Source organism: Lagopus leucura, unplaced genomic scaffold (assembly GCF_019238085.1).
Source record: "Lagopus leucura isolate 7727_CA_CO unplaced genomic scaffold, USGS_WTPT01 Super-Scaffold_100001, whole genome shotgun sequence".
Taxonomy (NCBI): domain Eukaryota; kingdom Metazoa; phylum Chordata; class Aves; order Galliformes; family Phasianidae; genus Lagopus; species Lagopus leucura.
In genome coordinates this window covers 73,579,946-73,605,618 of record NW_024962262.1, presented here as the reverse complement: position 1 = coordinate 73,605,618, position 25,673 = coordinate 73,579,946, and the positions used below count along the sequence as shown (strand labels likewise).

Sequence of the window (25,673 nt, the reverse complement as noted above, 5' to 3'; positions counted from 1 at the left end):
CAGTGAGGATCCTGTCATTCTCGGCACAGCACGATGAAGACGTATTGCGAAACGGCTGCTGCTGTTGCCAGGCTTTTTTCTCAAGTTGCAAAAATTGCTGTCAGTCATATGCAACAAAGCCCAAAGTCGCATAGCATTGAGCTCTGCAGTTCCTCTGCCATCCTGGTGAGCACTTGAAAGGCACCAACTGGCAGAAGGGACAGGGTGAATGAAAGCTGGGATTAGTTTCCTGGTGTCAACTCAGAGGCCGACAAGGGAAGAGCGGGATCCTGAACTACCTTGAAAAGCTTTTCTGAGTCTGGGACTCATCCACCCTCCCTCCCTGGTCTGATTTGCTCATCTTTCCAAAGGGAAACAGTTTTTATAGTGTGACTTTCCCTTCGAGTACAAGGCAGGAATCATCTTGACTGGACTTGTTCATTCGGAGAGGCATCTTGCTTAATAGGGGAAAAGGACTGTGAGCACAGGAATACTCTGTGTTCAGGAGAAGGATGTCTAGAAGCTGCTGTTCATCCTTCACCCCTTTCCCAGCATATTTCCTGTCGGCACCTCTCTGCCTCTGCTTTCTGTGTCTTTCTCTCAGTCATTTCCAGCCCCATAGGCTACAGGTGATGGTTTGAGCAGCACATGGTTCTCTAAGCCCCTCTAAAGCAGCGCTTCTGAGATGATTCAGTTGCCCTCCCTCGCTCTGCTGCCAGCAAATCTTCAGCTGAACGCAGCACCGTGAAAAGGCGTGTCATCTGCCGGCAGCTGAAGGAATTAGTCAGGAGCACAAAGAAGGGGGACTTTCCAAAGGACAAGTTCATCCCTGGCAGCAGCAGAGGCAGCCGTGGCCTCCACACAAGGCTGGTATTCTCATACCTCTCAGCGCTGGAACACGAGGAGCTGGAAAATTACAGAGCAAACTGTAAAATTCCACCGGCAGTGACTGCAGCCCGCAGGGTGGTTTCCCTCCACGCGCCGGGCTGAGGAAACCGCTGTCACAGAGCAGTGTGCGCTCAGGTGGGTGCGAGCTCTGGTTTGCCCAGAGGGAAAGTTTTTTGAAGCCTTCTAATTCCCACTGGAAATACATAGGGGATGAGCACTCGCTCCCCTCTGTGGCCTTGAAAAGTTCGGCTTGCTGATGGGTGGCAGAACTTATTTTGGTCAAGAATGACAGTGACAGATATGTTGTGTGTCTGGAAATTTCTAAGTTATGGTGGGGGGAAAAATGATCACCCAAATTCCCACCTGGGATCCCCCTCACTGAAGGACAGATCTTTGGCAGACATCTCCTACCTATGTTTGCTTTCATTTTAGTTCAATATTACTGTGGTTTCGTGGAATACGACGAAGACCAGAAAAGTTCTGGAAGCAAAACATCTGCTATGGGATAGGAGGGTGGGAGAATTTTCCCACACTCAGGCATCAAACTGTAAGAGAAAAATACGAGCCTTGAGGAGAAAGATTTCCCAACCTGCTGTCGCTGTTGGTTCTAGCTGCCCTGTTGGTGGTGATACAGCGCTCCCCAATGTACAGCACTCTAGGTATAGCACGGCCATATAGAAAGGTGCCAAGCCCTGAGAAAGACTGGCTACAGAAGGCCATGAAAACCTACAGACACAGAGCAATGTGAGAAGGCACTGGGGTGCCTGCTCTTCTCTTCACACCACCTCTGCTCTTCACTCCCTTCTCATTCCTTTTCTATAGACAAGCTACCTCCCACTGCTCTCTGTGTCCCTTGTTAGCAAGTTAGCTCACTCCTTTCCAACACTGTGCCAGAAAGGGTCTTGAGGAAGAAAATAGTGCAAATCAGCGCTTCTGAGTGCATTAGTGTTGAATGTGGTGACAGAGCAGAAATCTGTCAATGAGGCTTTTGCTAGTTTTTCTTTGGAAATGAATGGCAGAGAAGGCAGAAAAACAAATCATGCTTCCCCACAATTTATTTGAATTTCCTTCACCCTCTTTGTATCCACGTCAAGAAATTAAGAGCTCTAATAATCTTAAGATGCCTGGAAATGCTACAAAGGGTACCTGTTCTAGCTGTGTATATTTTGGGGGTAGAAGGAGAAATGTGTATCGCTTCAGGTTTAAAGCGCCCCTAACGAACTGCCTAGATACAAAACTGCATATACACTATACACAGTGAAGAAACAGCAGGTAGCAGTCTAGCCATGGTAAGTGGTTGTGAGGAGGGGGCTCCTAAAAAACAACCCTGGGCTCACAGTTAACTTGGTGTCAGAATCAGGAAGTGCAGGCAGCTCCAAATGCCGAACTGTGAAAATCCTGATTTCACAATCAGCATATGTGCTGTCCTAGCAGGTTAGTACATAAGCTGCTCAGATGAAATATAAACCATCTCTCCTACTGAGTAAGCACACTCCTTCTGGGCTGGCGTCACTGCTGCTTTGAAGAACACGATGGCATTATGGGCAAACTGCAAAGTCTCCCAGTATACCAGTGACACCCAGAAGTTGGAAAGCTAAGTTTTGCAAATTAAGGATGCATTGTTCTTTGTCTCACGAGGTATGAGTCACCCCGCAGAACTGCAGCTATTTGTTAACAGGGAGACTCCATTCCCCCCCACCCATCCTCCTCTTTCCTCCCTCCTGCATCTACAAGAAATGAAATAAAACAATTCAGCCCTGACCTTCCACTTTGTTGGCTCCTCTGTTACAGACAGGCAGCCAGACTCGGTGCCGCTGCAGTGCTCTCCCCTATCTCTAAGTACTCTGGGTAAAGCACAAAGTGAAAAGGCGAGGAAATCAGAGACAGATATCACACACGTGTGTGTTGGTGGTGAGCAAACATTGCCCTTCCTCCCAGTGTGCCCAGCACTGGAGGTCATGCCATGCAGAGGGCTGTAGGAAGAGGGATGGCATGTAGGGAGGAATACGTGCATGCACACAGAATCAGATAATCAGAGAATCACAGAAGGGTTTGGGTTGGAAGGAGCCTCAGAGCCCACCCAGCCCTTACTTCTGCTGTGGGCATGGCTGCACCTCATCAGTTCAGGCTGCCCAGGAACCCATTCAACCTGGCCTTCAGGAATGGGGCACCACAGCTTCTCTCGGCAACATACACTTGTTTATTTATTTGCTGTTTGTCACTGAAGTTTCTGGAGCTCCAGAGGCACCAGGGAGAAAGCTGAAGGGAAGGCATCTTCAGGGACTCAGGCAGCATGGATGAGAGCTGTTGGCAAGGTCATTGCTTCCTTATCTTTCTCGATAAATCCACATTCTAGGAAATCTAATCTCTGAGCCTGGAGGGGAATCCCTGACCCGTCCATTTGGCAAACCCCATCTGAGAGCAGAGAGCCCCTGGTCCTATCCTTTCTGCCTGCTCCCTTCTCCAATCTGATGCTCCAGGTCCTGGCTGCTCCTGTTCTCCTTGCTTTCTCTGAACCACTCTGGTATGTGAATATCTCCCAGCTAATTAATTACTTGATCCTCATACTGCCTCCTGAGGAAGGGTAGCATTACAACCTTCATTTTAGCAAAGGGAGAACTGATGCACACAAAAAGCAAGGCTGCAGTTCAGCAGAGCACTTGGCTGAGTCAGAGCACATGTGAGTTACCTGATGTCACCCCAGCAAGGAAAGTTAACCTGTAAAACAGCTTGGGGGAGATGTATCCACTTTATTCTAGTTATCCTAGTTATCCTGAAAGCAGTCTACCTGAAGAACAGGGCTTAGGTGGGGTACAGTACTCACAGGGAAGCCGGTCCATCAGCCCATCTCACTCCTCTGCTGCTACCAGGAGAAAGAGCTGCCTTCAGCCTGCCCTGGGTCATGCCCTGGAAGCCCAGATGTAAAAGCACGGTGCTAATTGTTACAGCATGTTATGTTATCTCCTGTGCCCTGGGTCCTGGGGGAGGATTCCTCCCACTTGAATGATCTGTGGTGTAGCTGTCTACCTCTGAGCTACATGTCTAGACTCCCTTCGTTGCCAACAGGGTAAAAGAGATGCTAGTGGGGTGCAAGCCACTGCAACCTAAATAAGACATCCAAGCCAAGCCAGGTGAATCACACTCATGGAACAGCTGTTTCTCTCCCCACTCAAAGATTCCAGACAACTATGTCAGATGGAGACATACAAAACACGGATGTTTCAGGCTAGGTGAAATGAATCCCACCCTGTTAACACCTCCACAGTTTCTCTTTCACGGGTGGAGCCAGGTGAAAGGAAGTGGCACGGTATCTCCTGGGCCAGGACCTGGAAGTCACACTGAGTCAGTATTTGCAGGACTACCTGCACCTTCCTCTCCAGGTCAATGCCCTCCATGACCCCGCTGGTTTGGGCTGCTGATATCCCAGTGCCCGGCTTCTGAGGCACTGGACTCTGCCTCAGGGTGTTCAAAAAGTTCATAAAAAGTCCTAAGTTTGTGATACAGCAAAACATTCCCTTGCTCTCTGTCTACTGTTCAAGACAAGTAAATATCAGGCTGAAAAGTAGATTATTCCCACTGGAAGACAAGTGCCATAAGTAAAGAAGCAGAACTGAATGAAGAAGTCTCTACAGTCAACTGGGAGTGATAAAGGAATGATTGTAGCATGGCCTCAGGTATCTTAAAGGTTGCTCCTGATTATGTGGACTAATTACACCATATTAAAACTTCTTTAGCCTACAGATAAACAAAAAGTCCTCATCAATCTCTTCTTTTGTACTTTCAGTGCTCCCTCCCCTTTTTCCACATTAAAGTAGTAGAATAAAGAACTTACTCTCTGGAGCTTACAGTCATTTTATCCACCACAAAACACTGACCTTGATGTGAACTAATTAGGATTGCAATAGATTATTAATACAAGTTGGTAAGGTGGAGTTCTGTCAGTATAAAAGAGGCCTTTGAAGATAACAGCCATTTACACTTTCATGATCTCATCCCAAGTGCTCAGAAGAAAGCCTATAAACTAATAAAGTAGAATTCATCTAGGGGCATTCTACACACGCAGCAGAGTATCACCCTCCAAACTCTCATTCAGGATGGCAAATGAAATCTGCTCGGATTCTTTTTAAAGCCAACACCAATCAGGATTAAAACAACTTTTGGTCATAAGCGGATCTCTGATGATCTAAAGACACGGGTTCATTTATTTTGACTTAGAGAAAGTAAGTGACATATCAAATACAACCTTCATACTTCAACAACTGAGGTCACCTTGAGAAAAATGATACTGAGCCCCATGGTATGAAAACTCTCTCCAGAGTGAAGCTTTGATTTACAAGGTGAGTTAAGGTCTTCTTCATGTGAATGTATATTTGCAAAGCGAGTTTAATTTAGAATAATGCATTGATTTTTCTTTTTTAAAGTAGGTGACTAAGAAACTGTTGCTCATTATAGTACTAAACCATAACGGACTTTTTGGAAACTCTGTGAAATGATCTGCTCCTCTGAACTGTCAAGCTGGTTTTGAGGAGATCTGCAAAACCGAAATGGAAAATGAGTTAAGCCCAGAAGTATGTGCTGAAAGCCCCAAGTCCCTGGATTGTCGGGGGCATTCAGTCCAGAAATGCATTTAAAATACCTTTTAAGAAATGCTCTGCTTCCTGTATGAAATCCCTTGGCACTTCCTGTTTAGCCGAGGAATGCATCGTCCTGCACCAGCGGCCGGCACAAATCTTACACAAGCTGTGGCACTGGCTGGCCTGGCCTGGACCTGCGGTGAGGCTGGGAGGCTGGAGGAGCACACATTACGGAAGGATCTGAAGGAAAGTAAAGACCCATCTCCTTGTTCAGCCCCTCTCCGCAGCCTCTGTCAGAACGCTCTGGGCACAGTTTAGCCCAACCTGTGAGTGAGCTTAATGGGCCATATTTAAATACTGTACTGCTTGATCTCAGAGCAGGCTACATCTAAACGTGAAAGACAAACGGTACAGGCAGCTTGAGCCGTGAAGCCATAGGTGCTTCTCTTGCCAGCCAGAAGCTCTCTGCCTTCTCCAGCACAGCAAAAGTGCACCCCTGTCTGTGAAAGACCGACCGTAACCCTGGGTTTGTGTGCAGATGGTGCTACCAGTGGGTGGGGTAAGGAGGAACAACGTTCAAGGAAAACTGATCCAGTACAGAAAAGAAGTGTCAACACATGTCAAGTGTTGCAAAATGGCCCAGTATGGAATAAAAAAGTAATTTGCAGTATTAGAACAAACAGCTGCTGTGTTGCCAAGCTGAAGATTTCTTCTCGCAATACGCAATGAATGACTTATGACAAAAACAAGAGCTTTGTTTCACATTCTGCATAAAACACCTCAAAAATTAACCACTATACCTTTAATGGGCTGAATACTTTTGAATCCAGCTTGCTATAACCTCTTGTCAAACTGCACCATGTGACCAACCTGTCTGCTCAGAAATATCATATGAAAGTATTGTTCTCTCTGTTGGCAGTTACAAACTTACGAAACAGTGACACGTCCAAAACTTTCTAGAAATGAAGCTAAACACAGCTGAAGGCCATTGCATGTGCTGAGCTGAGCAGTATTATACAACTGTGGCATAGAGGGTAGGATCTGTAGTCATTACTATAAGCAAAAAGAACTCTTAGGCATTTCAGAAACTATTTCAAAGCTAAACATAACCTTGATGTATAAGCAATCAAATATGAAATAACTTGTTTTCTTTCATAAAGAACACCAGTAAAATAAGCCAAAGACATGTACATTTAATCTAAAAATCCAATGTGATGGCAACAAAGGAAGTTATTTTAGGTTATAAGTCACTGGCTTTGTCAAGAAAAAAAAACCTTCAAAAATTGCCCTAACTGAAATATACTTATGTCTATATTTTCAGAGTAGTTATAATAAAGAATCACAGAATGGCCTGGTTTAAAAGGACCGCAATGATCATCTGTTTCAACCCCCTGCTATGTGCAGGGTCACCAACCAGCAGACCAGGCTGCCCAGAGCCACATCCAGCCTGGCCTTGAATGCCTGCAGTGATGGGGCATCCACAGCCTCCTTGGGCAACCTGTTCCAGTGCATTTTGGAACTGCCAGTAAAACAAAACAACAACAAAAAAGCCCTTCCATTTATGCATGCAGATCTTTAATCTGTTCCAATTAATATGCTGTATTACTCATTTTTTCCCTGATGTGATCCTAAAAAGACTACCTACTGCTCTTGCATCAGCCTCTCCTACCAGTGAGTTAAATATGAAATGGTTTATTCTCCCATCCTCCAGCAGCTCATCTCCCATCCCTATACCCTCATTCAGCGGGTCTGAACTTACAGATAAGCTGGTGATGAGACACTAGAAGGCAAAAAACAGACAATTACCTAGGCAAATGTTTGAAGGATTAGGGCCCTTGGGCAAAAATGCTGTTTACTAAAGACTGAAAGCGCCATTTCTACTTAGTGCAACGGAGTGCGTCTGAACTCAGCAGTTCTGGATAGTGGCCACCAGTGGACTCAGAGTGAGGTTTATAGGTGTGAGATAACATCACACTCCTGTCTGCATTTCATCACCGCAGGGCCTTGCTCTGTATTCTGAAACAAAGGCATGCAAGTACCAACAGAAGTATACTTTATTATCTGTCTTTACATTCACTCGTTGCTCAGTTAATCATTTATTTTTATTTTTATGCCAAAGACCACCCCGACAAAGTGCGAGGACAGATCCTCTGCTGGCCTGCTTGCTAGAGCAACACCAGCTTGGCCTGGCTGGAGATCTGTCTCTGGGTCTGTCTCTGTGCCTTTCAAAACTCAGAGGGTATGAGAAGTCTTGCCCTTTTCCCTTCCTAATTCCTTCCTTAAGGGTGTTTTGGGCAAAAGAAATGTAAGAGACAAGCGCAGGAGAAACACAATCAACCGCTCCCAAGTAGGGACGGGCCAGTCACTGACAGCCTGCATGGTGCACATCTGCCAGCTGAGAAAGCTTAGCGAGCCTTTGCTTATACAGGGCAAACAGGTATGCGGGAAGAGCCTGGAAAGCCACTTGGGAGGAGAACTGCTGCTTGAATCCTGCTTGAATGAAATGTTTCATCCTGCTTGAATGAAATGCTCAGCCAAATGCTTCCTCCTTGATATGGTGAAAAAGCACCACTAACTGATTCAGTGGAAGATGAAACTGTGTGGGACAGGTCTACAGCCCCTACATCCCTTGGTGGCAAGAAGGACACAAGACGGTCTGGAAAAGGCCCCAGCTTAGGGCCAGAAGTACTGCCAGCACAGAAGAGAACTAAAAACGAGATCTGACAGTTTTGAAACAACACTTGGCAAAGAGATAATCAATGACAGAGTTTTTAGAGGATGCAGATCTGAGATATCTGAGCAAGGAGGAAGAGTGGATGTAGGGAGACCGTAACAGCAAAGAGAGATCATCAAGACAAAAATCAGATTCCTGCCCTCACTTCAGGAGTTAATGGTGTCTGAGCCAGGCTGATCCTCCACCCAGGCTGAACCGCTTCAGTGCCAGGAAGTAGAGGTTCTTGACCATGCTGGCATCAAAGCCCAGCACCTTGCACAACCTCTCAGATCTCAAGAAATGTCCCCAAAGCACTGGGTAAATGACACAGGTGCTAGGCAAACTGATAAGAAGCTATTAATAGCGCTGACCCAGGAGAGGAGCATCTTAGAGAGTCTACAAGGTGACCATCTCCCATGCCAGAGTCCTCAAAGACCAAGCCTTAGTCACATTTAACTGGCAAGACCAAGGAATACTTTATTTCATAAACACTCCACTGCCTTTGTTTTGTAAATACATTTTCCCCTGAAGAAAAGAAAGGCATGATTGCCTCAAAGCACTGGGACCGTGTCCTGTAAGGAGACAGCATGTCCTCAGCCCTCCCTTTATTTTTTTTTCCTCCTTCTTCAAATGTGAAAAATAAGTTGTATGACAGCCTTTGGTGGAGATGTGTGCAACAAGGCCCTCATTGTCTCAGACAGGTGTGAGATTGGAATTGATTCAGTGCCAACAACCCCAGTATCAGAGCCAGCTCTGTGAGCTGAAAACATACACCAACCATCCAGTAATACCACTGCAGCCAGCCAGAGACTCAACAATTTAAGGCTTAACACACACACAACATAAATCAGATGAGGATGTACCAGCCAACCGTCAGCTTCTTGGGCAGATGCCTGCAGACCGTCTGTGCAGATCAGACCTTGCCTGTTTCAGTTATTGGAAACATTTTTTTTTCATATAAAGATGAGAGGCTGGGTGGAGTAGCTAGCTCAGACACATTTACATTTGCCCTATCTTGCCCCAACAGCCCTCCTTTGCTTGCTGTTTGGAGGCAGGACTTCTTGTAAAGTAGCTTTATTCCAAGTGCAGGAGGGAAGGAATTACAACTTGGGGAAATGTTTAATGTACAAATACAAAAATCACATGGACATGCATTCAGTCTGCACCACCCTCACGAAACAAAACCATTCCCTTCCATGAGAGTCTAGGAGGCTCTGAACATGATCAAACAAGCACAAGAATTAGCACAGCTGGTTCTCTTTTCTCTTTCTTTTTTTCTTTTTCTTTTCTTTTCTTTTCTTTTTTTTTGCTTCATGGATATGTTTCCTTCACTTTTCTAGGAAAACCTGTTTTTGTGTTCTCTGCCTCTCCTTCTCTCACCTGCTTCACCCCAGCAGTCCCTGTGCTGTGTCTGGCTGGCTTACTCACCTGGTGAGGGCATGGGAGGGCAGTGTGGGTGCAGCTGATGGCTCAGCCACATGCAGGAGTGATCCCACGTGCCACCCCAGCCTCAATCACCCAGGGGTGACCCAGAACAGGCCCAGCCCTCTTGCTGTGTCCGAGGCTTTGCTCTGCCCATTTTCTCCCTAGGCTCCTGGAGCCTGCCCTGTTTTCTTGTACCGTATATGAGGAGCAACATGCAGGTAGCACATGAAACGTGCTCCCAGCATGCTTGCAGATCCCAGCACCGAGCCCCTGACTACTGGCTATGTTGTTGCAGCAGCCTGCTCCCTCTGTGCTGTTTCAACTGCACTCATGCCACAGCTGATTTCTGCAAAAGATCTGGGTGCTCCCACTGGGATGGCCGCAAGCCCTCATCTCAGGCATCACCTGTTCCTCTGTCCTGAGAGCAGATCACTCAGTTCTTGCATTTCCCAACACAGTCTCTTGCCAAGTAAAGGCTGACAGACACTGCCTGGGATGAGGGCTGGCTCCTGGCCCTGACACAGCTGCAGGTCCCAGGCTGGTTCCCTGCCACATCCAACTGTAATCTTGTCCTTTGGCTGGGCAATGGGAGGGCTTGCAGGGGTGGTAGGTGGGGAGCACCACCTTCACAAGAGCTTGGCTCAAACACCCAGGTATGTGCTTACAAGCTGAAAGAGGGGCTTTCAAAACAATGTTTGAAGAGGAGGCAATCTGCTAGCACTCCATTTGTATCTAGGTGAACACGAGCTGGCTAATCTTGGTTTGCACTCGTTTGAAAAGTCCCTTTTGTGTGGTTCTTTTTCAAGTTAATACAAGTGTTCACTTTTATAACGTATGGTAGAGTAGTACAGTTTTCTTGTTGATACTTTCCCCATAAAGTCATTAATAGCGGGTCTGAATTTGCAAGTGGTTTTGCATGTAAAATTGCTCATGTACATGTAGGTCTCAAGGATCTCAAAGAGTCTGTTCTCTTGAGCAGCTATTCTTGCGCTTCACTGCTGAATGAGGATCATCATTTGGACTTAGGAGATTTCAAATTAAATGCACTTCAGTAAGCTTATGCAATGAGAACTGAAATCGTCATAAACGCCATACTTGTTCAGCTACTTGTAAATCATCATTATGCTAATAAAATAAAGCATCACTGCTGACAAAACATTGTCTCTTCTACATTTCAAAGGACATACCAATTTACAGCAACTTCTTTGAATACTGGAAACTTACAAATGAATAAAGCAGTTAATATACAACTTTTTTTTTTTTCTATAAGAAGGATTTTGGCTTCAGTATTTTTCATTCATCACCTGAACTTGATCATCAAGAAATGAGGGAACCTAAGCTGGCCAAGTCATTCCTAAAAGCCCTGGTAATTGAACTTACTTTAAAATACAAAGGGAGTAAACCACAATGGTTTAGATTATAAAGCATGCCTAGTGATCTTAGGCATACCTAACCAAAGACATTCAAAGCAACTCTTTTTCAGAAATCCAGGCTCCTTGAAAGTGCCTGGAATTGAACTCAAAGACCTGGAAGCTCTCAAAATCACCAATCTTAAACTGATTATATTGCCCAGTACAGATAAACCTCTGAAACAGACCTAGACATTTACAGTTAGAAATCAAGCTGACCTTCAGAGAAAAACCACAGTTTTTTAATGGATCTATTTCCCATGCTTATGTTTTTCACTGCTTTTAAGTTAAGACATGTATATGCAGAACGAAAAAGGTCAGATGGAGGCAATCCTCTATTGACTGTACAATGTATGCTTTCCCACAAAACTGACTGTTTTATAAAGCATATCCAAGCACACTGCTCTTCGCATGCAAACAATCTCCATTTGTAGGGGTCATAATATAGTGAACACATATAGGGAAAACTTACGAATAAGTTTACTAAGGGTGTATTGTGTACTCAGTCATGTGAGAAGAGCCCTGTGAACCCTCAATATATGGGACATTATTGGAGGAAAGTGGCTTGACGTAACACCTTGTTAAAGACATGGCAGCGGAAGAGGGCAAGGGCATGCCTGCACTTGATGCTTTGAGGGAGCCCCTGCCCCATGGATGAAATCCCACTGGAGGTGGAGGGCTCAGCCCTAAAGCCTGAAGGAGGTCCACACAGAGATCTATCATACTGAGTGGAACAGAAGTCACTGAGGTGAAAAGAAGAAGGTAGGGTGGATTCACATCTGCCTGGGCATAGGGACCAACTTATGTGTTAGTCTTCCCATTTGTTACCTTCTTTATTTTCTAGATTGCAGGGGTGCCTGTGGTCACTGCAGAATTTTGGGTTTGGAAAGGCTCAATACAGTATTTGAGGGAAAACAATGCATTCAATTACAAAATCAAAGCAATATTTTCTGGCACATGGGCAGCAGCATCAGCTGAATAAGCTGGTTTCAGTGGGTGTTTGTTTTTAGGGTAAGGAGTGCTTATTTATTTTTTTTGTTTGTTTTATTTACCATGGGAGGTAATTTGAGCTCTGGTATCAAAATATGTCATGTTCTGCCAAGAAGGGATTAAAGAGAAGAATGCTATGGAAAGAAACTGGATTTGTCAGTAAAGAACTAAGAGATTTTATTTACCAGAGTTTTGCAATCAGTGCTTTTAATCTTCATCACAATTGGGCTATTCAAAGGCCAAGAATTTCCTCTGAGGGCCAGTAAGGAATAACCCAAAAAACCAAAAAGCATCTGCCTCAAATGCTAGAATGCTGTCAAGTACATGACCACTTGCTGCCCTCCAAGGTTCAGGGCAGTGGGGCAGGCAGGAGTATTCGATTTAGACAGCTTCAGCATTTTGCTGCAACAGGTGGAATTTGGTGCTGAAGAAAAGAAGCGATGATAAGATGTTCCCATGGAAAATCAGGAGAGCCTAGTGACACAGCTCATCAGTAGACATGAAATGTCACAGAGGTACAGTACTGCATGGCTCAGAGGAGGCTGCATGGAAGCTGCCATCCTGAAGGATGCTGAGCCTCTCCACTGCCTCAGAAGCGAGCAGTCAAGAAGAGGACCCAGAGGCAGCAGCTCAGAAAGGAGCCTCCAGAACTTCTGTGCCCTGGGGGAGTGAAGGAAGTTAGAAATGAGCCCAAGCAATGTCTCGTCTCTGACCACTGAAAGCACTTACATGGGATAATGTTCATGCACCTACAAGGTTCCTGCACCATGTCAAAGAGTGTCTACACTTTTGCCCTGGAGAGGGGAATTTAGATTAGTGATTCAGAAATGGCAAAACGAAGTAGAATGGAGAGATGTGCTGTGAAAGTGAAGAGCTGAAATAGGGATACTTGTTTCTACCTGCAAGCTCTTTTTCTTTAGTGGTAACCATCAGCTCAACATAGCTATCATGTGGCAAGAGACAATGGACTGACTAACGAAAAACAGAACTGTGGTTGGGCATGAGCTGCCAAGTTTTATCACTGCCCAAAATACTCAATGAGGCAGCTAAGGGCATTTCCAAAAGCATTTCTGTCATTGTAACTAATTTCTCTGTGGCCAAGATGTTTGGCAACTAACTAAAATCTTGCTAAGATACCTTTAATGTGTGATAAGTTTTCCAAAAAACTCTTTAAAGTTTTCGTGTTTCAAACAGCTTGCCAAAAGGTATCCAGAATGACTTTGTCAAACCTTAGGCAAAACCTTTGACAAAAAAAAAAAAAGACTTCTAAGCTCCTCTCCTTCTGCTTAAAAACCAAGGCGTCATGTCTTCAGTAAAATCTGTGCTCTAGGATGCGCCGTGCTGAGGATATTAAAAAAAAAAAAAAGAAAGAAAAAACATAAGGAAAATTTGTGTAAGCGGAGATGTTGCTTGGGGACTGAGAACATATTTGCTGCCTTATCTACTGCTTTTATAACCTCAGGAAGTGCCAGGCAATTGGAATACAGAGATCGGTATCTTTGATATATATCGACACTTGGAAATCTTCTGGATTAAACATCATTACATAACTCTTTCCATTAGGGTGTTAAGTTGATGAAAAAGGGTTTCAAACCCTTTTTTTTTTTTTTTTTGAGAGCTGCATGCAAAGAGGCAGGCAGGGCCCCTGAACAAGGCTGGTGCCCTATAGCTATGCATGCTGCCTGGGGCTGAGGAGCTAACCTCCTTGCCCAGAGCTGCCTCAGCTCTAACAGGTTGAGGAGCCTCTGACATGCGTCTGCCTCAAGGATGGCTTCCTGCCACAAGATCTGGGGAGGTCTTCTCAGTGGGACAGGCACAAAGTCGGCAGCCCTGGCTACCCCACATGCAGTACCTGGCAGTGCAGGCACTGGGGAGCTGGCTGAGGTCTGTCCTAGGACTGTTGTAGACATGGTGATGAAGGTGGGAGCCAGGAAGACACACGGAATCTACAGGCAAAGACTGTCTCAGTTCTGGGAGGTGACGCAGCAGAGCACTGAGAACACACCTGAGTCTCCCATTGCTTGTCCCAGAGAATGAAATGTTCCTCATTTGGTCTTGTTGAAGCCACAGGTGCAGGGAACTGATTGAATGGAACAAAATATGAGCCTAGAAAGCACCTCTGGGGTCATGCAGTCCAGCCATGTCCTATATTGTGCAGTAACATCTAAGATATGTCTTAAATTACATCTTTTGGTCTCTAATCGGCTCCTGGAAGGCTGCCAGGGCTGCACAAATACCAATTTCTTGCCTAAATTAATTGATGGCCAAGTTAGAGAATAACCACTTGCTCCCAAGCCATCGTGGTCTTTCAGCACAAGACAGACCTGGTGTAGAACCCCTTTGCTGTGTTCACTGACTGCAACTATGCTCACAGCCTCTGATTTGATGCCCTCAATAAACTTGACTGCTGATCTCTTTAAAGTAAGCTCTGTGCTCCTCCTATCATTCTAACAGCTCATTTTGCATCCAGTGCTCAATTTTTCTTGAACACTGGGTGACTGTGGGTCAAACCTCAGATAAGATTTTTCTAGAAATTTCTGTCTTGCTGTGAATGCAGTATGCCACCTATGATACCTGAAAATAGCAAAACAGGGTCCTGCTTCCAATAGGTGAGAAGGTGATGGGGACGTGACAGTGGAATGAAAGTTTCTAATGCCAAACACAGGGAATTCCTAGAGACCGTTCTTGTTTATGGGCAGCTTCTGGCTATTAATAATCCCTCTCTTGTGTCACAGAGAACCAGCCCTGCACACAAGCAAAAGCTTGGCAGGTAACAAAATTTTGTTCCTGTCAAAATTAATATTTGGAGAAGATCCAGCTGGTGTTAAGAGCTTTACAAATCAAATGAATGCCATACATCTTGATGCAAGAAGCCTGTTTCCACAAAGGATAAAATGGCAAAGTGAAAGGCAATATGAAGGGCTGGAGCCAAGAAACAATGAACACGATAAAGTCGAGGGTTATTTCTCTATACTACGTACATCTTGCTTATATCTTTACCAGAGATATTTACAACCCATCCTCTTCCATTCTATAGAATACATTCTAAATACATTACAACCTCACAAACATTCTCCAAGATATAGATATAGAAGCTGTTAGTTTCACAGCAAAATGAGAAGTTTTGCTTGGCCAGAAGTGCTACACAACTTAGATTTCTGCTTCTGCAAATGACAAAGAGTCACACGAATGATGTTTTCTTCCAGTTTCTGCTTTCAAGCAAACTTCCATAAAACATGCTCCAGTTTGGTCAACATGAGTAACCATGGAGGAAAACAACAGCACCTCTGCATTCAGAGCTAAGGGATAGGCCTGGGCACCCTTCAGAAGGAGGTTTACACAGATTTGTTAGTAGGGGTTGTGAAAGAGGAATGATTTTTCCCCTGAGAATTCTGCTAGACTGAATGAGAGGAGAATGGCTTTCAGTAAGCTAATCTGGTTCATGCACCATTGTGCTCATCCCTTCATATGGAAGCTGGTTTATGACACAGCAAATAAATAGTAGGGCGAGTCTGCTACTAATGACACTGTACCCTTTAAAGAGAAAAGTTGCTGAGGTTATTCATGGCAATATTAAAGCATTATCTGTCGAGACATAAAGGTGAATCAACTAAACGTATTGCATTTAGTAAAAAGGTATTTCTCCCTATAACATCTCCTCTTGACGGAGCCAGTTGGAAATCTTCCAACTAAACAGATCTGTTTTGCAAATACTTTGTGAAAACACCACTCATTCACCAAATTTCCTGTGACCTCCCAGTGGCCGTGGCACTCAAGCTATGGGTCCACAGCACCAGGGCAGCTTTACCTCTCCTTCACCCAGTGTCCTCCTGCTTTGTTCCCATGTTCCCCTGCTCACCCTCAGTGTCTCCAGTGAAGGGATGTGCCATGGCCACGCACCAAATTCAAGCAGCTTGGCTTATGGTACAGAAATGTTGCTCTGGAGCCAGGGAGGTGAGCTCTGGGCATCTATCAAAAAGCACTGGAGCACTGCATCCCTGGCCACTTTGCTGGGAAATGACATGAGGGTTGCCAATGGCCACCTGCCACAACCCTGCTGGTCGGGAAAGATGCTGATAGGCAGGGTGCCAAGCTCTGGTGGAACTCGCTTGAGATACCTGGGAGTGTATTTTGGAATGGAGAGGTCAGGTGGTTAATCAAGTGGAAACACGATGATGGTATGCTGAGGGAATGGCAGGGAGAGGCAGACACGTCTCCAAAGGATGTGAAAATGCAGGCATTTAGCATATTGCGCAGGGGGAAGGGTTGGCGAGTCTGGGATCCTGGGAGGCCATGTATCTGTCTTGGATGAGAGCTGCCTTGCGCATGCTTCTGGCTCTGCTAACCCGTGGCCTGCTGAGCTGATTCAAAGTGGAAATATTAGGAATTGGGGCAGGATGCAGTCATAGGAAGAACAAAGCTGCCTTAATTCCCCACGCTTAAACACCGCCCTTGACTTTACCACTGCGTTTGCCTTGTTCATGAGAACCCTGATAAACTCAGGCTGTTTTTAGTAGAGCAAGATTACGATAGCAAAGACCTTGAAATGTCTCCTCAACAAAGCACAGTGCACCTGGAGGAAGACAAAAGGCTGGCCTGTAACAAAATAATCTCTACATCGTTAAGTTTCTTGCTAATTCAAAAAGCTGATCTCGACACGATCTCTGTTACTTTGCCATTGGTGCTGGTTCTGCTGCTTTGGTTAAAGATCTGTCAGCAGTTTTATTACAGACTCTTGTTTCCAGGGATTTCAGTCTTGCTCATAAAAACACAGTCCCAGCTGAAACTTAACATATAAGGTTACAAAACGTAAAAAAAAAGTGAGCGAGAAAGCTCAGATATTTTTAGGGCTATAAAAGCATAAACAGAAACAGAAGCATACAGCTTAAAGTGATTACAGTGATTGTTTTCCCCAGACAGGAAAAATAGCTTTATTCTATCTATTTTTCCAACTCGCAGGTAATTAATAAGTCACTGGTTGGAAGCATTCATTGGGATAATGTGAAAATAAAAATAGTTGAAGTAATTTAATTGCAGACATTTTAGGATGATATTCCTAACCTCCTAATTTGCTTAGACTATTTATTGCTCTGTGTTATTGCCTCAGAAGAATACCTTCCAAGGTTGATGACTTACAGATATAAAACATTTCTATTGGCCCTTAAAAAAAAAATCAGACTACAAAGGAACCATATGAATTCATATTTTTAAAATCCCTGTATTATGGATCTACCTACTCCAGTTAACCTTACCCACTATTAAATTTCTAATTACATATTTAATGTCTGGTTCAAACCAGGTATTAGAAGAAACTCAGCCACAATACATATAAAGATTTACATTTACTGCATGTGTAAATTCCAATGCTCTGCAGGGTTTTGCCTAAACTTTCATAAAGGTGTATAAATAACGTTTGGACGCTGTGTTGAGGGATATGGGTTAGTGAGAACTATCGGTGACAGGTAGATGGTTGGAAAGGATGATCTTGTAGGTCTTTTTCCAACCTTGGTATTTCTGTGATACTGTGATTCTGCGAAATAGCAACGCAACCCAGCTCACATAGCTCTATTTTCTCTTTCTCCGTGCAAAGGAAGGGGTGAGTTAAGGATGAAGTGTTAGCTGCTGTCTGAGCTCTAACTGCATTTCCTTACGCTGTGAGCTGGGTCAAAGCCTTTGACACGATACGCTCAGTACTTGCACAAAGTAACCTTTCAACTTAAAACATGTGTGATGTGGTGGAAGCCTTCTCTCGCCTTTTGTTCCCCTCTTGTCTGTGAATTGGTTATGGTTAGAAGTTTTAAATGAACAGGTGTAGTCGCTCGCCCCTTGTGATATGAAAGAAGCATAAAACTCGATTATAGCAATTTATGGTCTCTTAACTTGCTAGGACTTGTATCCATGACACAAGCAGCTTTATGCTCAGATTCAAGACTGGTAAAATAGGAAGTTAAAATTAACCTCAATCCTTTTATAGACGAAAACCTCAACAAATAAACAGTGGTTTAGTGGCATGGCAACCTGCCCCTTTAAATCCAAGAACTATTCTGAGATGTCTATTTTGAGTTAGTTTTGTTTTTTTTTTTTTGAAAAAGATAATTGGGCCTGGATGAAGAGAGGAGTAGCCTATGATTCATAAAGGTGTGAGTTAAAGCACGATGTGATGCTGCTACATTGCTACTAGCAATGTATGGTCTTTTTTTGCCTTCTGCCCACATAAAAAGCCCCCTGTGCTCTCAAGGGTCAGAAGCATGTCATTTTGAGGACCCCTTTCTGAAACATAAAAAAAATACAAATGGAAACACCCCAGCTCTCTAGATATCCCCCAGCAGACCAACCTGACAGCCAGCCCTGCTTTGAGCACTGACAAATATACCAGTGGTGATGCACCTTATCACAACCCAGCCTTTTTGCCCTTCCACGACAGAGGGGCAAAGATGAGCCCCGCCAGCCAAAAGGTGCCCACAGCAGGAGCCCAGCATCATAGAGGATTCAGACTTCAGTTTATCTCACCAGCAAATACTGCAACTTCAACAAGTTGCTCAAGAGGTCCTAGCATAACTTGCAATTGTGGACATAGAGACTAGGGGGAACTCAGAGGAGGCTTTGGAGGAGGGCACCAATGAGAAACACTACTAGCTCAACTGCTGCTGCCTTCAGAGCTACATCTGCAGGCGAAACGTATTAAAACCATGTTCATGGAGAGCAAAGTAGAGCAACATACTAAATGTATTTCTGGAGAGAGCAGCTGAGTCCCCAGAAAGGCGAGAAGCCGTCCCAGTGAGGGACCTCCACACAGAACAAGGGAAGGGGGATAAGTGTGGCTGAACCTGATACTCTGCTAAGCATATAGAGTTCCCAAGAAGCCAAGGAATGCACGTCTGTGACTGATACCTCCACACACAGAGCTGCAGGCTGCTGAGCAGCCACAGCAGCACAGGCATTAGCTTTTGCAGGAGCTGAGCTGTGCACAGAAGCCCACAGCATGGCCTGCTCTACAGCTCAGAATGGCAAAGGAGGTGGGATTTGTGGGTTGGCAAGTTGCAGGATTAGATCCAGGGAGGGAAGGTGCTTTGTGGTCCTTCTGTGTTTTTTTTTCCCCTGCCTTTTACAACACAATGTATACTTCTCAAAAATATCCACTTCTGCTCCCTGTGAAGTCAACAGCAGGCTTGCAACAGAGGTCAGTGGGTCTAAGACCTCCCTAGAGGCAGCAAGCATTATATTCTATAAGCAATAACCTTTTCTGTATGCACAAAAGTAAACCTTCACTTTAAAAATAAATACCAGAAAAAGAACCCATTGAAGAAATCTCTTTCCCCAGAGCATCAGCAGAGAACCTCAACTATGACCATTTCATTCTGGGCAGAAGAGCAGAGGAAAACCACACTGAAAACAGCTCTCACTGTAACATGTACCACTCTGCATCCTTCCTTTGGGGGCATCTCAGTATGAATCTGCACCTCGATATGCAGTTTGCAAGTTATGTTATCAGTTGAGTGTAGTGATCTGATTCTTTGCTTACTACTTGCAACAGATTTTGGTGGCAGATTTGATCTTAGCAGTGACAGACTCAGATCCAGCAGAGGCAAATGAGGTTTCCTACTGGATTGCTTGGTTTCACTGGCATATGTGTGAACCTCCATCTCAGAGGAAATTGGACTCCAGAGTCATTATTTTGTAAGTTTTCTATCAAATACAACCCAATGGATAACCACTAGCCCCAGAAATAAGTTCAAACCAGCCCTCTCAATTCAGATCTTGGCTCTAAGGTCCTTTGCCTAAAGCTCTCTTTGCAACTGCCTCCCATGAAGGGCCAAATCAAGGCCTTGACAGCACTTTTGTTTCATTCAAGCACACAATTAATTGATAGCTACCCATCAAGTAATACCTATAAATATGAAAAAAGCCTGCCATAATGTACCTTTGCAAGAAAACAAAGACTTGCAAGGCTTCCACACATCTCAGGACAGCCAAAAAAGACAGATGGGAGCATCTGAGCCCAGGAGCTCTCAGAGGGGCTGGGTGGGTGCTGGGCGAGCAGGGGAGGATTTTGGGTACTTACCCTGAATCTGACTCTGAGGCTGAGGGTTAAAAGCAGTGGTGTGGTTCAAGGAGGCTCGTGGGTTGGGTGTGGGGGCTGGGTGGTGTGGGCTGACCCTCATGGCCGTACGACGCAACTGCTCCAGTTCACTCAGGCGCTCTGAAAAGGACAAGCTCCCGGGCTTTGTCTGCTCATCTAGTTTCTGACGATGTCCTATTGTGGGAGGGGGGGGAAAAAGATCAGAAAATCTCACTGGTACATGAGGTCTGTTGACTTTTAATTTTAATTTTTAAACCCCTCATCCACTGGCGAAGTATCTAACCAGCTAGTGGCTATCCGAAGTTATAGTGAGAACACTTCTCTGCAAGGACAGGAGAAACAAACCATGCATTGAAACCATATCGTGGGGCAGCCAAAGACATGGTGTACTCTGAAGAACCAGGCCCACTGAAAACAGCAGTGCCTCCTTACTACAGCTCACTCTGGGAGAGGAGGCTTTTATAGAAGAAGTAATGTCTGACAGGGTGAATAACAGGAGGAAACTTGTGGCGGTCCCTGTACTAACCCCGCATCAGAGTAACTCATCTGAAATTCAACCCCAGACTGTCACAAAGTACTGTGCTCAGTACTGTGGGGCCGTAAAATAACAAACCCAAATAAATCTCATTTTTGGACCCTTTAGCAATTGCTTTCCAGACAGAAATAGGCAAGAAACACCAGAAGCTGGCAGAAGCAGAACTGCAGCTGCAAGGTCATGAAGTCTCTCTTAGTAGTACTAGGAGTTACCAAGACATGAGGTCCAACCAGACATCCAACTATATGAAAGCAGACCCTAACATGGCGACATAGGATGAAGCACAGCGGCATCGGCCTTGGCCAGGTGGGAGCAACAGGGTCCAGGACCTGGCCGAGGCAGGCCTTGGAATGCTGTCCTCATGGTACTCTGGTGCTGTGGCCTCACAGGGCTGCCAGGGGACAGGAAAGGAGTTGGAAAGGCCTTGCTCCAGCATGGCATTGGGGTACATCCAGGTTCATCCAGAAGGGCAGAAACCTGTCCTGCCACAGGGACCCTCAGTGTAATGCTGCCACAAAACGTCATGTTGCTCAGTAGCAATGTGCACAGCATACATAAAGGATACTTCACCTACTGCAGCACTTGCTTTCTGGTAGGCATGATGAAAACACAAATTTTCTATCCTTGTTTGCACCCTCTTAGCAGTTAACCTATCACCTTTTTCTTCTTACAGTTCAAGGAAACAACCTCTTAGCAGAAAGACCAAAATAGGACTGTCTCTGAAACACAAATTGTCCTGTCAAAGATGGTCTTTGTAATGGAGGACAAGATACTGACTGCAGAGGCACTATGAGAAACTCCAACCCCATCTGTATTCAGTCAGTGGATTAGGATCTCCAACTCCAAAGAGGGCACCTTCTGCTTTGTACCTTCACGTGGATCAACCCTCTTTTTCCCTCAGTCTCAAATCTGCACTTTGCATTTGTCTCAAGAAATCAAGAAATCAAGAAATCAGCTGCCTTGTGAATCTTTGCTTATTCCTTCCCTTTCCTTTCGACGTGAAAGCACATTGTTGTCCTGATGTGAATGTATCTCACATATTTAGCACAGGGGTCAATCAATGGACATCTTTAGTTCTACTTGCTCCATTGAAGAAGGTGGTGTTATCCACAGTTTCTGCCAAATAACACAGTTTGCTGCCTGTCTGCTCCTGATTTTCATTGTCTTGCAATAAAAAGTTGCCTTTGGCAGCTCTCTGGGCATCTCCACCTCCTTTGCCTCTCCACCTCCTGCGCTCCTTTGGCAAGTCCCCCCCGTGCTCAAGGCATCAGCAGTGAAATGGACTGATACAAAACTCCTCCAAATAATCCACACATTCCCATAATATTTAATATCTAAACATTTATAAACACCCAGCTTCCAATTTCGCATATCGGTGAATAAGCAACAAAAAGCTCTGTATGTCCCTTACTCTACAGAGCACTCTTTCATGCCACCCTAACAGCGTAATCAAGACACAAGACCATTTTATGCATGAAGGGGAAAATGTACATTCAGAAGCAGTTCCCAGTAGCTGCATTTCCAAAATTAAATTTTATAACTTGTATTATGGTTCCAAATCTCAGTGGCTCGGCGTTTCTTCCTGTTGCCAGGCCCTCTGGCACAGCATGAACTGTCTCAGATTCCACACTGTGCTATAAATTATCCCAAGAGGGGAAAAAAAATTAAAATATAAAAAGACATATTATATAGCAGAGGTTTCACTGTTAAAGAGACCCATTAGGGCTTCCAAAAAGAAAAAAGGAAGTGGTGCAGGGGGGAGAAAGATGAAAAAGACTTCTATCTGACATTCTGGTGGGCCAAGAGCAAGTGCTTTGGTTGTCAGCAGCACGGAGCTGGATGCTGCTCCTGACACAGGACTTGAACACCAGCACATGGAGTCATACAAGATGTGTAAAATACCTCATGCATTTGGATTAGCTTAAGCTTCAGCAGTTTGACCTGAGTCTTACAGAGCCAAGATTTAGACCCTTCCAAATTCATATCCCCAGTGTAATTTACTCCTCATTTTGAATTCAATTCAGCCATTTTCTGCTGTTAAGTCAGCAGCTTGACCTCCTCGTATCCTGCTTTCTTCTCTCCTGGCCAGGCTGCTGCAGCTCTCACCACGGCCCCAAGCTATCCCAAAGCCCAGCAGCCTCATGCACAGGCAAGCAGGTCCTACAGGCTACGTTGAGGCCAACCAGGTAGCAATCAGCCTTCCCCTCTGATGCACTGCATTTGTGTCTGAATTAAATTAAACAAAGGTGCAGCATCCTCCTGGGGTTACCACAGGGCACCCCACTTCTGAACATGCCTCTGCAAGTCTCTTCATTGCCCATCCACCAACTGAAGCCCCAGATTTTAACTATCTGGGGTACTGACAGAGGGTGCCTCAGCTTGCAGCTTCCTGTCATGCATGAAAACCCCACTCATGTCATTGGAGCTGGTCAAAGAACCAGCACCTGTAGACTCCTCCTTGGGGCTGCTCACCTATTTATTTTGATCTATACGTGGCAGCTTTGTGGTGGGAACTACCTACAGATAGCATCAGGGAATTGTCATCTCAGATGTACCTCCAAAAGTGACTTTTATTTTTTTCCCCAGTCAGAAATGCTATCCAACCTTTTCTCCTCTGCCAGTTGCTACAGGTAGCAGCACAGAACCTGTTTTTGTGGTAGAAAAGTGAAGAACTGTGTCAGAAAAATGTAACAAATATAAATAGTTTTCCCAAGCCACTATAAATGCACAGGCAGTGCCTTGCTAGGGTGACTTGTGTTTCTGTGTTTATTAGCTTTACTTTGAAATTACCCTCTAAATAACTTGCTTAAAGAGCAGTCAAGCTGTCCTTAGCTCACCTTTGTAAAGCACAGGTCTATTATTATCCCCGTTTTACAAGTGGAAAACTGAATCACGGGGAAACAAGGTGGCTTGCCCATGGTCAGACAGCAAACCTGCCGTGTATGCCTGCCTTTCTGAGCTCAGCACTATGCCCAGACCACTAGTCTTCACAGAGCTATAGAATCATAGAATCATTAAGGTTGGCAAAGACCTCTGAGATCCCCCAGCACAACCACCAGCCCACCCCCCCCACACCCACTGCCCACATCCCTCAGTGCCACATCCACACGGCTCCTGAACACCTCAGGGACGGTGACTGCACCACCTCCATGGGCAGCCTGTGCCACTGCATCACTGCTCTTGCTCAGAAGAAATTCTTAATACCCAACCTGAACCTCCCCTGTTGCAACCTGAGGCCATTCCCTCTCATCCTATCACTGTTACCTGGGAGAAGAGGACAACTCCCAGCTCACCACAACTTCCTCTCAGGTGGTTGTAGAGACTGAGGTCTCCCCTGAGCCTCCTCCTTTCCAGACTGATCAACACCAGTTCCCTCAGCTGCTGTGCACCCCAGTGACAGCACTCCCAACACCAGGCAGGGTAAAGGGGAGAGCTGGTGACATTTTTGCCTCTCTCTCCCTCAGGGAAGCAGAGTTTGAGCCTTTGCTTACAATAAACAGGATATCCAGCCTTTTTGGCTAAATTAAAGCATTGGGTGTTTCTTGACTTTTTTCTTCCTCCTTATCCCTTTCAAATACTGCCTCAGTGAGGTCACGCAGATTTTTTCTGTGCACAGAATATTAAACAAGGAGCGTAAAGAAAACATTAGTTTTTCTGATACTTCTACAGTAACACAACATTAAAGTGTTTTCCCTCTTTATATGAAGGAAACTTGGTTTTATAGACTTCAAGAGGCAGCGGAGTGCTCAGCTTGGACAGCAGCCACCAGCTCGGAGTGTTGGATGTGGAAGCAACCAGAATTATGTGTCTCGGCAGCCCTCATCCCACACACATCCAGGGGAGGTGTGAGGCCTCCCATGCTCCCGCTCTGCCCACTGCAGCTACCAAAATCCCAGTGGGTGCCCAGCAGGAGGCAGCCGCGATGAATTTGAGCAGAGCCCTTTGTCCCCAGAGGGAGCAGAACACCTCTCTTCCCTCTGCATCTCTTTTCCCCCGGATGGAAGAGGGGGCTTCTCACTCCCTGTGCACCCCAATAAGTGGAAATACACAAGAAAACAGTGTCTGTTCAGGCTTTGCCGAAGCAGGGAGATCCAATCAGACTCAATGCTTTGGTTTAATGACATCTCACCACTTTGGAACTGCACTGGAAGTAGATCCAAGCATCTTCACTTTACAGGACTGCTTGTGTGAATGGCTTTAGTTTGGCTCCAGCTCTATCTGGGTAGAAAATAAGCCATGTTGCATTGTGCCCAGCTAATAAATTGGGAAACATTGTATTTTACCATGGAGTTGAAATATATCTAATTATTCTGTATGCAGCGAAGAATGAGAAGAAACCATATTCTTTCGCATCATTCTAGAATGAGAGCACATGCTTTTCAGTGCGAAAAATATATAGTCTTGTAAACAAAAATTAATTGAAGTATTTCTACATTATCATGATGCAATGCAAAAGCTTGAAAATCAGCTGTTCTGCTTGCAAAATAAATGATTTTTTTTTTTTTTTGCTAAAAATGGAAATAGTGCCTAAGCGAATAATATTTTTCTATGTGTCCTATAAAATAATTTACATTTTTTTTTCCTCTAAATTTGTATCTAACTGCTGTTACACAGCAGCCTAGGGGGTTCTAGAAGATGACACTTGAAAATGAGACCAGACTGAAGAGTGGTTTCCTCCACAGCCTCCACCACTTGGAAAGGACATCACATTTGGACATTGCAGAGACCGCTGCAGGAGCACACTGAAGCACACCAACATCTTGAACAGTGTTAAAAATACTGTGTAAAATGCTACTAGTAGAGGAACTAGACAAGCTATAAGATGTTTTCCTTCTCTGTTAAAAACAGTGCTGCAGCAAGGAGAAATAAGGGTGATGGTAGAAGAGCATTGAGTAGACTCATCAGCAATTATATTTTTTGGCTGTTTTCTTAAGCACCGTGTAAGGAAAGCCTTATTTCCAGACAGTAGGAACACGACGGCAGACAGGATATTATGCTAAACATTCTTGTGCTGTGTCTGTAATTACCAGCAGCAGTGTTGGTCATCACACCCAATGTGACCTTAGGCACGAGGTACTGG

The 25,673-nt window shown here is 44.9% G+C and overlaps 1 protein-coding gene across 3 annotated transcripts in view; it reads right to left on the bottom strand.

Annotated features, from left to right (window-relative positions):
- The window catches only part of RUNX1 (RUNX family transcription factor 1), a 150,359-nt gene that overhangs the window by 10,837 nt on the left and 113,849 nt on the right, over positions 1-25,673 (bottom strand). For 2 of the 3 annotated variants that reach the window (XM_042867812.1, XM_042867813.1), the window contains one exon: positions 20,041-20,232. The exons of the other annotated variant lie outside the window; for it this stretch is intronic. In XM_042867812.1, coding sequence (XP_042723746.1) covers positions 20,041-20,232 — 192 coding nt within the window. The remainder of the gene's footprint in view (positions 1-20,040; positions 20,233-25,673) is intronic. 3 annotated transcript variants of the gene reach the window in all.